The sequence below is a fragment of the Danio rerio genome, chromosome 1, assembly GCF_049306965.1.
Source record: "Danio rerio strain Tuebingen ecotype United States chromosome 1, GRCz12tu, whole genome shotgun sequence".
NCBI lineage: Eukaryota > Metazoa > Chordata > Actinopteri > Cypriniformes > Danionidae > Danio > Danio rerio.
Window position 1 is genome coordinate 62,769,682 of NC_133176.1, and position 14,412 is coordinate 62,784,093.

At 44.9% G+C, this 14,412-nt stretch overlaps 1 protein-coding gene across 1 annotated transcript in view; it reads right to left on the bottom strand.

Moving 5' to 3' along the window:
- Nucleotides 1–14,412, bottom strand: part of LOC100330916 (uncharacterized) — a 103,968-nt gene that overhangs the window by 16,513 nt on the left and 73,043 nt on the right. Inside the window, exons 225-250 of the mRNA XM_073908413.1 lie at nucleotides 14,162–14,329; nucleotides 13,847–14,046; nucleotides 13,648–13,760; nucleotides 13,375–13,481; nucleotides 13,057–13,233; nucleotides 12,737–12,945; nucleotides 12,551–12,648; nucleotides 10,070–12,399; nucleotides 9,944–9,965; nucleotides 9,816–9,843; nucleotides 9,654–9,729; nucleotides 9,410–9,559; nucleotides 9,103–9,311; nucleotides 8,906–9,009; nucleotides 8,661–8,779; nucleotides 8,376–8,543; nucleotides 8,061–8,260; nucleotides 7,636–7,748; nucleotides 7,387–7,493; nucleotides 7,140–7,304; nucleotides 6,838–7,043; nucleotides 2,956–3,056; nucleotides 2,300–2,418; nucleotides 1,672–1,827; nucleotides 1,374–1,588; nucleotides 1,166–1,251 (exon numbers count right to left, since the gene is read on the bottom strand). Coding sequence (XP_073764514.1) covers nucleotides 1,166–1,251; nucleotides 1,374–1,588; nucleotides 1,672–1,827; nucleotides 2,300–2,418; nucleotides 2,956–3,056; nucleotides 6,838–7,043; nucleotides 7,140–7,304; nucleotides 7,387–7,493; nucleotides 7,636–7,748; nucleotides 8,061–8,260; nucleotides 8,376–8,543; nucleotides 8,661–8,779; nucleotides 8,906–9,009; nucleotides 9,103–9,311; nucleotides 9,410–9,559; nucleotides 9,654–9,729; nucleotides 9,816–9,843; nucleotides 9,944–9,965; nucleotides 10,070–12,399; nucleotides 12,551–12,648; nucleotides 12,737–12,945; nucleotides 13,057–13,233; nucleotides 13,375–13,481; nucleotides 13,648–13,760; nucleotides 13,847–14,046; nucleotides 14,162–14,329 — 5,746 coding nt within the window. The remainder of the gene's footprint in view (nucleotides 1–1,165; nucleotides 1,252–1,373; nucleotides 1,589–1,671; nucleotides 1,828–2,299; nucleotides 2,419–2,955; nucleotides 3,057–6,837; nucleotides 7,044–7,139; nucleotides 7,305–7,386; nucleotides 7,494–7,635; nucleotides 7,749–8,060; nucleotides 8,261–8,375; nucleotides 8,544–8,660; nucleotides 8,780–8,905; nucleotides 9,010–9,102; nucleotides 9,312–9,409; nucleotides 9,560–9,653; nucleotides 9,730–9,815; nucleotides 9,844–9,943; nucleotides 9,966–10,069; nucleotides 12,400–12,550; nucleotides 12,649–12,736; nucleotides 12,946–13,056; nucleotides 13,234–13,374; nucleotides 13,482–13,647; nucleotides 13,761–13,846; nucleotides 14,047–14,161; nucleotides 14,330–14,412) is intronic.

Genomic DNA, 14,412 nt, shown 5'->3' on the forward strand with positions numbered 1-14,412 from the left:
TAACACTTCACACAAATCTTCAATTAGCAATCAGTCTGCAAACCTTATAAAACAGCGGCAGGTCTGTGCTGTTCTGTGCCAGCATTGATGGAGGAGGTCAATATGGCTATGTCCTATACTCCCAATAGATATGACTGTATACTGGTGTACACGTATTTTCTCTATTATTTACAGTATTTTATTACTTTTGTGTTTTTTTATTTAATTATTTTAAATACAGTATTTCAGTTTTCAGCCACAGTTTGAAAAATGTCCTGAATTCAGTATATATTTAATCAAAGCATTTCTTATTCTGGATCCAATTCTTTGCAAAAAGGCAAATTTGACAGCCCAAATGGAAAGACAACAAATGCCATTGACAATAAGCTACAATGGCAAGCAATGGTGGTGCACTGACCCCTGTATTTTGTATTTTGTTGTGCATTGTGTAATGATTATTTGAAAGAGCTCATATACTTGTTTGCAAGTTGTGTTGTTTGAAGGTAAAACTAGCTTTTGTTTCGTATTTTAAATGTTTTGACACAATATGTGCCTTTTGCAAGCAAACTGCGTCATTTTGTCCATGAGTGCCGCTGTTTAGACCTGTGTGTGTTCACTGTTTTCAAAATGTGGAGTTTCAGTTGACAACTGCATCAAAGCAATCGAGAAAAACTGTAGTTCTGCAATTATTATAGTGTTACTCCGAGATGCTTGTAGGATAATTAGCAAAAAACCTTACATGAGGATTTGAGTGAAACCTGTCAGAAATGAGGGATATGGAGATGAGGTCTCAGTGCTCATCTTCAAGAACAAGACCAACTCTCAGAGGAACGTTCTGTTAATGTTGGAGGAACGTTTGTTCATGACATGAAGAGATATTCCCTTTATTTCACACTGATATCAAACAGCAGTCATGACCTCCGTCAACGATTCATCTGCTATTGTCTGAAGATCAAATAATCTTGACAGAACACACGACATTTCACACACACACACACACACACACACACACACACACACACACACACACACGCACACACGCACACACACACGTCTGACAGCTCAGGGGTAAGAAGAGGAGGAAAACATGGGGTTAAGCAGTGTTTGAAGGGTTTACCTTACTGAATGTGTGTGTGTGTGTGTGTGTGTCTGAGTCAGTGTGTGTTTGTTTTGAGCGTGTGTTTACCTGTGAGTAACTGTAGGATGCTGTTGTAGATCTCACGCTGTGTGTTTCCATCAAGAGCCGTTCTCAGAGTGTTCAGCTCAGTCACTCTGTTACATACACACACACACACACACACACACACACACACACACACACACACACACAGGTCAGTAACACATCTGTGAGCACATGAACAGTTCGTCACATGTAACGTGTCGATGTGTCTTACGCCGTCTGTCTGACGCCACAGCCTCGAGAAGCGACGATGGCGAAATACGGCGAGACATCAGAGGCAGTCAGAGAAGACAGGAGGGGGCGCAGTCGAACCGTGAGCCAGAGCGACACTTCCGCATCACTGAGAGAAGAAGACCACAGATCCCGTCTGTTCAACACCACCTGCAGGAACGCCTGCTTCAGCTGCGCAGGGTACACCAGACCGCTCACCTGCACACACACCAGGACATCAGGCTCAGCACACACACACACACACATGCATGCACACAGCAAGGAAGAAACACTTCACGCACTGAGATATTTTGAGAGAGATCATTGAAGAAGAGTGTGAGCTGCTGCGTGTCGAGCACACTCATCACAGTCTGCACGTCCTGCGGCCCGCTGAGGCGCGAGGGGGCGGAGCAAAGCTGAGCCAGCTGAGGTGGAGTCAAGAGAGCTGCGGCTTCAACCTGCACACACACACACACACACACACACACACACTTACTACACACACTTACTACACACACTGCAGGACCAACACGTCTAGGCCACTAGAAATGCCATTGAGTGCAGACAGGATTTCAGTGTGTGAAATGTGCTTCTAGATCTCAGCTGGATGTCTTCTCCTGCTGCTCTTATTCACTTCCCCATGCTCCTGCACATGTGTACTGCATACTGTCAATGTGTACAGCTAAATCATCAGCCCTCCTGAATCTTGTGTTCTGTTTCAGATATTTCCCACGTGATGTTGAACAGTGAAAGGACATTACCCTGGTAACTCTGTCTGCTCCCATCGCTTGTTTAATGTATAATGCTCGGCGATACTGTACGAATGTAAAGACCTTCTTCATTTCTCAGCTCATGAGCATGTAGTAAACTGTGTGTGTGTGAAAGCAGTAGACAGGAATGACAGCACACAGGCGTCGTCCCTCCGCTCACCCCATCAAAGTCTTTATTCAGGCTGATCAGGTCACTGAAGCTGGCCCACATGCTGAACCGCCCGAAACTCTTCATCAGCCAGTCTGAGCTGTTGCTCGTGCCCTGAACACAGGAGCTTCCTGAAAACAGAGAGACACAAGACTCTGAAACTCTTAAACACACACACACACACGCACGCACGCACGCACGCATGCACACACGCACGCACACGCGCATGCACACGCGCACACACATGCACACACACGCACACGCGCATGCACACGCGCACACACACACACACACACACACACACACACACACACACACACACACACACACACACACACACACACACACACACGCGCACACGCACACACTGTTTTCTTTTGCTGCTACCCTCTCATAGACATAATGATCTTTCTACTGTACACACGGTGTATAAACCCTGAACTCAGCTCTCACAGGGAGCAATCTGCAGTTTTACATTTTCAAAATAGTTCACTTTGTGTGATTTATGAACCATTATCCTCATGGGGACTAAAAAAGGTTGAAAATTACTGGCATTGTTATACTTGTGGGGACATTTGGCCCCACCAAAATGCAAGCAATAATAGGTATACACACACACACGCACACACACAGACACACGCACACACACACAGACACACGCAATATACCTGGACTGGGCTTATGGGTCAGATAGTCCATTGTGAATCTGTAGACATCATTGGTCTGTACCGATGTGAGTTTGCTGAATACATCATCACAGCCTCTCACACTACCAAGACAGAAGAAAGGATGCATGATTAAACTGATGCACGACTTTGATTGCTTCTTTAAGAAATTGAGTAAAATTCTGAGAAAAAGTCTTCAGACTCTGATGTGTAAAATTTCCATCTCTGCACAAACCAGACACTCTCCATCCAATACTAATGTTAGGTACAAGACTCAAAATCATCAGGATAAATATTGTATTATTAAAATCGCAGTCAAACATTTTTTGAAACATGTATTCAACTCAATTCAATTATTCAGAGAACACATGAACACTATCATCTACCACAACCATCTACCCATCCTCAAATTCAAATACAACATCTTGCAAGAAAGCAGCCCTAAGTACAATATGTGTGCAAGGCTGCGTGTGAGGTTAGACGTAGTGATGGGCAGGGCCGGATTAACCAATGGGCATTATGGGCACACACTGCACATACTCTCCATCACGAGGAAGACAAGTAGGAATCATTAATAAGTGTGTGTTATGGAGGACTCAGATTCTTAGAACTGGATTGGAGAGGTGTAATCCAAATCATATGCGTTATAAGTTTGTAGAAGTTATACATTAAAAATACCTTAAATATAAATTTTAGTGCTGCTTCAGTGAACTTGAACAAGTATATTAAAATCCATCAATTTCCCCGAGTTGTATTAGTATTTTTTCAAAGTGTTCTTTAACTGCTTTAAAAATAAGTGACATCTCTGTAGACTAGAAATATATGTACTGTATATCATTTATTAAAAAAAATGTGGGCAATACATTACAGATTAATTTTATTTAACAAATATTATACTAATCTTATTTTTTTCATTAAAATATGGGGTGCGGCTATAGGGGGCCTACAAGACATTGTGCCCAGGGGCCTCTGAATTATTAATCCGGGCCTGGTGATGGGAAATTCAGATTTCTGACGCGGATGTTTGGACTCAACATTATGTAGTCAGCAATAGTCATTTCAGTCAGTTTAAACATCAACATGATCTGAAAAATGTCTTACAGTAAAGTTTTACTAACTGTAAACCCAACTGCTGCACTTATTTAAATTTCATTACCATTGTCTGTTATGAAATAAACTTACGTTTTTCTCCAGATGCTCTCATTTAAGCCCTCGGTTTACCCGCGCTGCAGTTGTTCAAAGTTCAGTTCAGTCATACAGCAGGATGTGTCGTTTGTGTTTGGTTCACTGAATTACGCATGCGCAGTATTATCGGTTCAACGCCACTCACTGTAACGTTGCTATTCTAATTATTGAATGAGAGCGTACATTGGATTTTTTAGAGTCAGAGGGGGTATTAGGCTTGTTATTAAGCAAGAAGTGGGTGAATAAGTGCTTAATGGAGACGCGAATCATTTCAAATGATTCAGTTCGATTTGGTGAACTTGTTCAACCGGTTCACTTAGAAGATCCGGTTAAAAAGATTCGTTCGCGATCGCGATACAGAAATAAAACCCATTATTGGGCACAAATGTGTTAAAGTAATAGTTTTAAGTCTCTGTATTTAATGCTGTCACCGTGCTGCTGTCATGTCCACTCGTTGTTTTTGTCGCGGGAGCAACAGAGAGGATGAGGAGAACCGGCTCGATCTGGCCAATGACGGCAGGAGACTCTGAGGTGCGAAAGGGTCAAACACAAACACCTGCAGCGCGGGTATATTTACTTCTAAAATGCTTACAGTAAGATTATGCATCACATACAGTTACAAATACGAAAACGAAGGAGGTTTTTGCTATAATTCTAGTTAGTTTCAGTTAGTTTTGTATGTATATCCCTGCAGAAAATCCAGCTTAAACCAGCCTAGGCTGGTTGGCTGGTTTTAGCTGGTCGACCAGGATGGTTTTAGAGGGGTTTTGGCCATTTCCAGCCTGGTTTTAGCTGGTCAGGCTGGAAACTGACCGGCTAAATCGAGTTAAAACCAGCTTGACCAGCCTGGTTTACGCTGGACATAGCTGGTTTTGGCTGGGCTCCCAGCCTGGCTAGGCTGGTTAAGCTGGTTTTAGCTGGTCATCTCCCTGCCTGACCAGCTAAGACCAGGCTGGAAATGGCTGAAAACCAGCCTGGAAATGGCCAAAACCCCTCTAAAACCAGCCTGGTTGACAAGCTAAAACCAGCTAACCAGCCTAGGCTGGTTTAAGCTGTTTTTTTTCAGTACAATACATTTTCAGTTAGTTCTAGTTTTTGAAAAAACTCTCGTTTTTGTTTTTATTTCAGTTAATGACAATTATTTTACATTTTAGTTTTCGTTTTTTCGTTTGTTCGTAATAACTAGACACTGATAGACTGAATGTGACGATTTATTGTTAATAACTAGGCACTGATAGACTGAATGTGACGATTTATTGTTAATAACTAGGCACTGATAGACTGAATGTGACGGTTTATTGTTAATAACTGGGCACTGATAGACTGAATGTGACGGTTTATTGTTAATAACTAGGCACTGATAGACTGAATGTGACGGTTTATTGTTAATAACTAGGCACTGATAGACTGAATGTGACGATTTATTGTTAATAACTAGGCACTGATAGACTGAATGTGACGATTTATTGTTAATAACTAGGCACTGATAGACTGAATGTGACGATTTATTGTTAATAACTAGGCACTGATAGACTGAATGTGACGGTTTATTGTTAATAACTGGGCACTGATAGACTGAATGTGACGATTTATTGTTAATAACTAGGCACTGATAGACTGAATGTGACGGTTTATTGTTAATAACTAGGCACTGATAGACTGAATGTGACGGTTTATTGTTAATAACTAGGCACTGATAGACTGAATGTGACGATTTATTGTTAATAACTAGGCACTGATAGACTGAATGTGACGATTTATTGTTAATAACTAGGCACTGATAGACTGAATGTGACGATTTATTGTTAATAACTAGGCACTGATAGACTGAATGTGACGGTTTATTGTTAATAACTAGGCACTGATAGACTGAATGTGACGGTTTATTGTTAATAACTAGGCACTGATAGACTGAATGTGACGATTTATTGTTAATAACTAGGCACTGATAGACTGAATGTGACGGTTTATTGTTAATAACTAGGCACTGATAGACTGAATGTGACGATTTATTGTTAATAACTAGGCACTGATAGACTGAATGTGACGGTTTATTGTTAATAACTAGGCACTGATAGACTGAATGTGACGGTTTATTGTTAATAACTAGGCACTGATAGACTGAATGTGACGGTTTATTGTTAATAACTAGGCACTGATAGACTGAATGTGACGATTTATTGTTAATAACTAGGCACTGATAGACTGAATGTGACGATTTATTGTTAATAACTAGACACTGATAGACTGAATGTGATGGTTTATTGTTAATAACTAGGCACTGATAGACTGAATGTGACGGTTTATTGTTAATAACTAGACACTGATAGACTGAATGTGATGGTTTATTGTTAATAACTAGGCACTGATAGACTGAATGTGACGGTTTATTGTTAATAACTGGGCACTGATAGACTGAATGTGACGGTTTATTGTTAATAACTAGACACTGATAGACTGAATGTGACGGTTTATTGTTAACAACTACTGTGTGTTTTTCAAGGAGAAAATCATATCTGAAATGCTTAATGAATGAGGGGAATCATTGCACTTGACAGCAAATAGCACGCACGAGCATTATTCATCCATTGTAGACTACTTTGGGTAAAGGTGGCTACCATAGGAAGCAACTAGAAGACTTTCTTTGTTTGAGAGAATACTTCATCACAGAGACATTTCGGCAAATCAGGTAGTTCTCACATTTCTGTGTAAGAATCGCAGTTGATGGTCAAGGGGATGACAGAGAGGGTGTTTGGCCCGATCCCAGGGAGGAAAATGCGAAGGTAAGTCTGGAACCAATCAGCAAATGTCTGCGGAAAGAAGTTTTGGAATCTGTCCTCCAGGGCCACCAGTGTCATGTTCAGAATGACGCTGCTCACAGTAGTGCTGACACTAAAGACGTTCCTCTGGAAAACAAAATAGAAAAGATACGGTGAAAAGTCAAAACAAGCAAAAAAAAAAAAAAACATTACAGCTAAATTCAACACCAAAAACATTCTCACCTGTGCAGACATGCTAGTGAATGTGATGAAGAACTGTTTTAACTGGTTTTGAGAGTTTACAACAGATGCAAAGAGTTGTCTGACAGAGGTTTCGTCCTCCAGGAGACCCGGGATCAGGATACGCTCAACCTTCTGTTCATCAGTTAGAGAGCCAAACACGGCTTCCTGCACAGAGAAGGAGACACTATTGGCCTGTCTGTGCTGACTGAATCCAAGACCATTTGCAAGAGTGTGATTTTAACTTTACCGATGAGATGTTGAATGCGGCTAGGTCCGAATAAGGCACATAGTTGAAGAACTGACCAAGGTTCATTTGCAGCCAGTCAGAATCATTTGTGATGCCCTGTTTGCAGGCTGCAGATTATAGATACAGTTTTATAGCTCATTAAATTACATTTTTCATAGAGTAACTTGTCAAGATAACTCAATTGTTAATAATATTATTAATGTAAGCAGAGATCTTGATTTATTGTTTTAATAATACAAGTGGAAATACCTGGCTGATTGATCTGGTAGACAATTTGTTTAAGGTGTGCCACTAGACCTGCAGCAATTTCCTTTCTTCTTTGGACAGGCATTTGAGAATAAACCTTACTAAGACCTTTAACACTGTAAATGACATGAGATTAACAAGATGTGTACTGTTCATTGCATTGAAATAAACACACAAAGCAAAATCAACATCTTCTGGACAGTTTTAGAGTTTTAAAGGATTTGCAAAAATATATATGCATTTAATCAGTCCAAGATAAAAAAATATAAAGATAGGACTTCAACCTTTGAGAGATGTACTTTAAATTATTCACTGATAAGTAATAGCAACTATTGTGAAGCCATGAATGTGAATGTGCATAAAAAAATTCACTGACTGACGGAGGAATATTTTAAAGAGCTACAGAAACATTTACAAATATCACTCACATCACACGGTAGTCGGTGCAGTTGACTGAAGCTGTGACCTTAACCAGCATTTCTGTGGTGAAACTGGGGAGGATGGGAACGAGATTCACGGTGAACCACACCACCCAATCGTGAGTCTCAAATTTCCGGAAATAGCCTTCAATGATTGCGAAGGTGCGGTTCATCATCACGTCACTCACAGCAGGGCTGATGACAGGAATCTGTAGAGACACAACAACAGGAGTGTGAGTGGCACCGCAAGAAAGCCTCCTATTCTACACCTTTCTCTGGGGCATCCACACGGTCTATGCCACACATTTCAGCAGATTGACTTGCCTCTGGAGCTGCATTTAGTTCTGTCAGAAATTCCTTCATGTTCAGGAAAGCGTCGCCTTTCTCCAGCCGGTCAAACACAACCACGATCTGATCAGTGTTGTTTAGCGCTCCAGAGCTCAGGGTGATTTCAGCTACTTGAGTAGGGTTCAGCAGTGACAGCGATCCCAACTGAAGGACAAGATAGAGAGCAGAAGTTAGCGCAGGTGAAGCCCTTCACTTGAAAAAGACAGAAGATTCATCATGACAGATCACATGGACAACTGGAGAAAGGCATCAGGTACGCACACTGGAGAAATTGACATTCAGGGCTTCTAAAAACTCCACAGTAGCATAGCCAGAGAACAGGCCAAAGTTCTTCTCAAGCCATTCAGCGCTGCTCGTCATTTTGGAAAGACAGGCAGCATCTGCAGTGAACCAAGAGCATTGGAAAATTCAACAGAAACAGTGCAATTGTAAGCAAGCTGCAAAATTTGCCACAACCTCAGACGTTAAAAGATACCCTGATGAAGCTTGACAGTGACAGGGCTTACCTGTTCGGTCAGCTCTTGAGAGGAAGGGTTTGATGAAAGCATTGAAGACGTCCTGTTTTGTCTCCATTGCCATGAGCGATGATTGACGGCTGAGACCCAGCACCCTAAATAGGCAAAGAATGGTGGCCATTATGGATTGCCAGACTTCTCTCTCCTAAGCACCCCTTCAGCACTTCCACAGCATTGAGGTTACTTACGCTGCTTGGTAGGAGTCACAGCTGAAGTTCTTGGTACTCAAGCAGGATAGAAACTCCACAGAGACAGATGGCAAAAACGGTCTCAGACGCTCCTGGAACCAGGCTGTAATGAAGCTGGCATTTGTCAGCTGTGAAGCGCTAAAGTTGCTGATTGTCAGCTGTCCAATGGCATCCAGAATGTTGGATACAGCATGACCGTTGCTTAGGTTCTGGGAAAGCAAAGGGCACATATGTCACACACATGTCAAAACAGAGCCCTGTGGCAGTGTTTCACTTGTGTACTGGAAAATGCAGGGCTGCTACTGACCTGACTAGAGTACACGGACAGCGCATTCTCCAGAACCCCAGTGACTTTCTGGAAGAAAAGCTTCCACATCTCTGTGCTGTTGCTCATGACCGTTGATGCCTTGCAGGTCAGCAGCATGACGAGGTCATCAGAGGACAGAGAGGACGCAACCTTGGGGGGGGAAGCGGACAGATTTGTGCTGTTAGAGAAAAAGGTCTCTTTACAATTAACAGTCATACTGCTGCACGCTTCAGGAAAGGCTTACTGAAGAGCAGGCATATTCAGGAATGCTGAAGTTGCAGAGTTGAGCCGCGACGCTGCCTGATGTCTGAAGTTGTTCACTGCAAGGCACAAAAGCATGTTGTCCATTTACACCTCTGTTTTAAATCTTACCTCATTTCTCAGTAGACACCACAATGAAACTCACCTGTCTACACCTGCACAAAGCCTTTCCTCTGCAAAAAAGGTCAGAAAAGTTATCAGTGGCAGATCTTTATAGCCATCTCACAATATTATTAAAACTGAAAACATTTAGCAATCTTTGTTCCGACTCACCATCGATCAATGTTTCCTCGCACTGGTGAGAGGTGAGACAAAGCAAAAATTAGAGAAAAGAATTAGGAAGAGCTTATCTTGGGCTTATCCTGACTCAAACAGAATGCCAACAGATGAAGTACTTACAACAGCGGTGGGGGACACGGTCGGTGGTGCAGTGGGTGGTACTGTGGATGGTGTGGTGGATGGCAAGGTGGGGGGCACTGTGGAGAGTGTGGTAGTTGTTGCAGTGGGTGGTACTGTGGATGGTGTGGTGGATGGCAAGGTGGGGGTTGCAGTGGGTGGAGCAATAGGTGGCACAGTGTTTTTAGCAGTGGGTGGCATACTGTATGGCAGTGTGGTGGGTGGTGCAGTGGCTGCTACTGTGGATGGTGTAATGGATGGCATGGTGGGAGATGCAGTGGGTGGAGCAATAGCTGTCGCAGTGTTTAGAGCAGTGGGTGGCATGGTGTATGGCAGCGTAGGGGGCGCTGTAGGGGGTGTGGTGGGTGGTGCAGTGGGTGCTACCATGGATAGTGTAGTGGATGCCATGGTGGGAGATGAAGTGGGTGGGGCAATAACTGTTGCAGTGTTTAGAGCAGTGGGTGGCATGGTGTATGGCAGCGTGGGGGGTACTGTAGAAGATGTGGTGGGTGGTGCAGTGGTTGGAGCAATAGGTGGCACAGTGTTTGGAGAAGTGGGTGGCACGGTGTATGGCAGCGTGGGGGGTACTGTGGGAGCTGTGGTGGGTGGTGCAGTAGGTGGTACTGTGGATGGTGTAATGGATGGCATAGTGGGAGAAGCAGTGGGTGGAGCAATAGCTGTCGCAGTGTTTAGAGCAGTGGGTGGCATGGTGTATGGCAGCATGGGGGGTTCTGTAGAAGATGTGGTGGGTGGTGCAGTGGTTGGAGAAATAGATGGCACAGTGTTTGGAGAAGTGGGTGGCACGGTGTATGGCAGTGTGGGGGGTACTGTGTGGGGTGTGGTGGCTGGTGCAGTCTGTGATACTGTGGATGGTGTGGTGGATGGCATAGTGGGGGTTGCAGTGGGTGGAGATATCGGTGGCACAGTGTTTGGAGAAGTGGGTGGCATGGTGTATGGCAGTGTGGAGAGAACTGTGGGGGGTGCTACTGTGGATGGTGCAGTGGATGGCATGGTGGGAGATGCAGTGAGTGGAGCAATAACTGTCACAGTGTTTAGAGCAGTGGGTGGCATGGTGTATGGAAGCGTGGGGGGTGCTGTAGGGGCTGTGGTGGGTGGTACTGTAAATGGTGTGGTGGATGGCATAGTGGGGGTTGCAGTGGATGGAGATATTGGTGGCACAGTGTTTGGAAAAGTGGGTGGCATGGTGTATGGCAGTGTGGAGGGAACTGTGGGGGGTGTGGTGGGTGGTGCAGTGGGTGCTACTGTGGATAATGTAGTGGATGGCATGGTGGGAGATGCAGTGGGTGTAGCAATAGCTGTCGCAGTGTTTAGAGCAGTGGGTGGCATGGTGTATGGCAGCGTGGGGGGTACTGTGGGGGGTGTGGTGGGTGGTGCAGTGGGTGGTATTGTAGTAGGTGTGGTGGATGGCATGGTGGGGGTTGCAGTAGGTGAAGCAATAGGTGGCGCAGTGTTTGGAGAAGTGGGTGGCATGGTGTATGGAAGCGTGGGGGGTGCTGTAGGAGGTGTGGTGGGTGGTGCAGTGGGTGGTACTGTGGATGGCATAGTGGGGGTTGCAGTGGGTGGAGATATTGGTGGCACAGTGTTTGAAGAAGTGGGTGGCATGGTGTATGGCAGTGTGGAGGGAACTGTGGGGGGTGTGGTGGGTGGTGCAGTGGGTGCTACTGTGGATAGTGTAGTGGATGGCATGGTGGGAGATGCAGTGGGTGGAGCAATAACTGTCGCAGTGTTTAGAGCAGTGGGTGGCATGGTGTATGGAAGCGTGGGGGGTGCTGTAGGTGGTGTGGTGGGTGGTGCTACCGTGGATAGTGTAGTGGATGACATGGTGGGAGAAGCAGTGGGTGGAGCAATAGCTGTCGCAGTGTTTAGAGCAGTGGGTGGCATGGTGTATGGCACCGTGGGGGGTACTGTGGTGGGTGGTGCAGTGGGTGGTACTGTAATAGGTGTGGTGGATAGCATGGTGGGGGTTGCAGTAGGTGAAGCAATAGGTGGCGCAGTGTTTGGAGCAGTGTTTGGCATTGTGTATGGCAGCGTGGGGGCTGCTGTAGGGGGTGTGGTGGGTGGTGCAGTGGGTGGAACAATGGGTGGCACAGTGTTTGGAGAAGTGGGTAGCATGGTGTATGTCAGTGTGGGGAGTACTGTGAGGGTGGTGGGTGGTGCAGTGGGTGGTACCGTGGATGGTGTGGTGGATGGCATAGTGGGGGTTGCAGTGGGTTGAGCAATCGGTGGCCCAGTGTTTGGAGCAGTTGGTGTCAAAGTGTATGGCATGGTGGGGGGCACTGTGGGGGGTGTGGTGGGTGGTGCAGTCATGCAGGCTAAAGAGAGAAGCCAAGACAAGAGATATTGGTCAATAGGAGGCAACTCTCATGACGCTGACATATTCAAATACATGTGGTCACAATTTGTTGGCTTTTCTCACCGCCCAGGCACTGCCTAAGTATTCCAGCAGCTTTACTGATGCCATACCTTTTGGTGGTGAATGTTGAAGTTTGTCTACACTTGAATTTAGCTCTACTCCAACTCCTGACGGAAGATCTGCCAAAGCTATCTTCATGCCTTCCAGTCTGTCAAAACAAACAACATTGCTCAATCTCCACTTTTATTTCTACAGAACGATTGAGAAATTAAAGCCAAGGGGGCTGGTTTGCTCACATTGCTTGGTAAGATTCGCATGTGATGTTGGCAGGGATGACTTCCAGCACTGTAGGACTGAAGCTGGCCAGCAGGACCACCAGATTGGTTTGGAACCACAGCTCATAGTCGCTTGTTTCAAATAGGGGAAGTTTGGGAGCCAGGGCAGTCATGGTCAGATTCAGCATTGTGTCTCGGACAGCCACATTTTCGATGTAGGTTATACTTTCCTGAAGGGGTGGAGGAAGGATGGGTTGCTGTTGGCTTGTTTAAATATCTAAAATCCGGTTCAGCTCATAAAGGTTAGTCACTCTGAAGACCTACCTACAAACATTACTCACCACTTTGCTGACTTTCACAAATGTTTCAAAAAACATCTCAAGTTGTTTCTCATCTGGAGACGTCAGTATGCTGGTCAACACCTCCTGTACCACGGTGACATTGTCTAGAGCATCGGTGGATGGATCCAGCAGTAGCTCTGCTTTCTGATCGGGTGCTAGGGATCCCAGAGCTGCCAACTAAGATGAACAAAGCAAAAACACAACACCAGAGGACATTATGCAAGACCGCCAGTGCTTTGGTGCCTGACCTAAACCAAGCAAACAAACAACAACAACAAAACTGTAGAAAGGAAAGATAAGAAAAAGATGGTACGTTACCATGCTAATGTTCAGGGACTTGAGGTCTGAGTAACTGGCTAAAGAGGAGAATCGACCCAAGTTGGTGTCGAGCCATTCAGCAGCGCTTTCAGTTTTCTGTCTGCAACCTGATTTTTTAAAGACAAGGATGGAGGAAGGTCAGCCTGCATCATGCACACAACAGGGGACACAACACACACCCTGGCCTGTTGTCTAAGAAAAAATATTTATATTGCAACCCATTCCCTTCCAGCAACAAGGAGATGCTGGAAAAAGGTGTTCTGGAAGGTTTACCTGGCATGCTGAATTTGGCAGCAGTTGTCTTTAGGTGCTCGACCAGAACATTGGTTATCTCCTGCCTCCTGGTAAATGTCATTCTCTGGAAATTGATTCCCAATCCCTTAACTCTGCAACACAAAGCCAAAGAGGGGTCATGAGGTGGAGATCCTGGTGCAGGCTGAAAAACATTCTCACTCTGAAGTTAGAAACTCACATCACACGGTAGTCGGTGCAGTTGACTGAAGCTGTGACCTTAACCAGCATTTCTGTGGTGAAACTGGGGAGGATGGGAACGAGATTCACGGTGAACCACACCACCCAATCGTGAGTCTCAAATTTCCGGAAATAGCCTTCAATGATTGCGAAGGTGCGGTTCATCATCACGTCACTCACAGCAGGGCTGATGACAGGAATCTGTAGAGACACAACAACAGGAGTGTGAGTGGCACCGCAAGAAAGCCTCCTATTCTACACCTTTCTCTGGGGCATCCACACGGTCTATGCCACACATTTCAGCAGATTGACTTGCCTCTGGAGCTGCATTTAGTTCTGTCAGAAATTCCTTCATGTTCAGGAAAGCGTCGCCTTTCTCCAGCCGGTCAAACACAACCACGATCTGATCAGTGTTGTTTAGCGCTCCAGAGCTCAGGGTGATTTCAGCTACTTGAGTAGGGTTCAGCAGTGACAGCGATCCCAACTGAAGGACAAAATAGAGAGCAGAAGTTAGCGCAGGTGAAGCCCTTCACTTGAAAAAGAGAGAAGATTCATCATGACAGATCA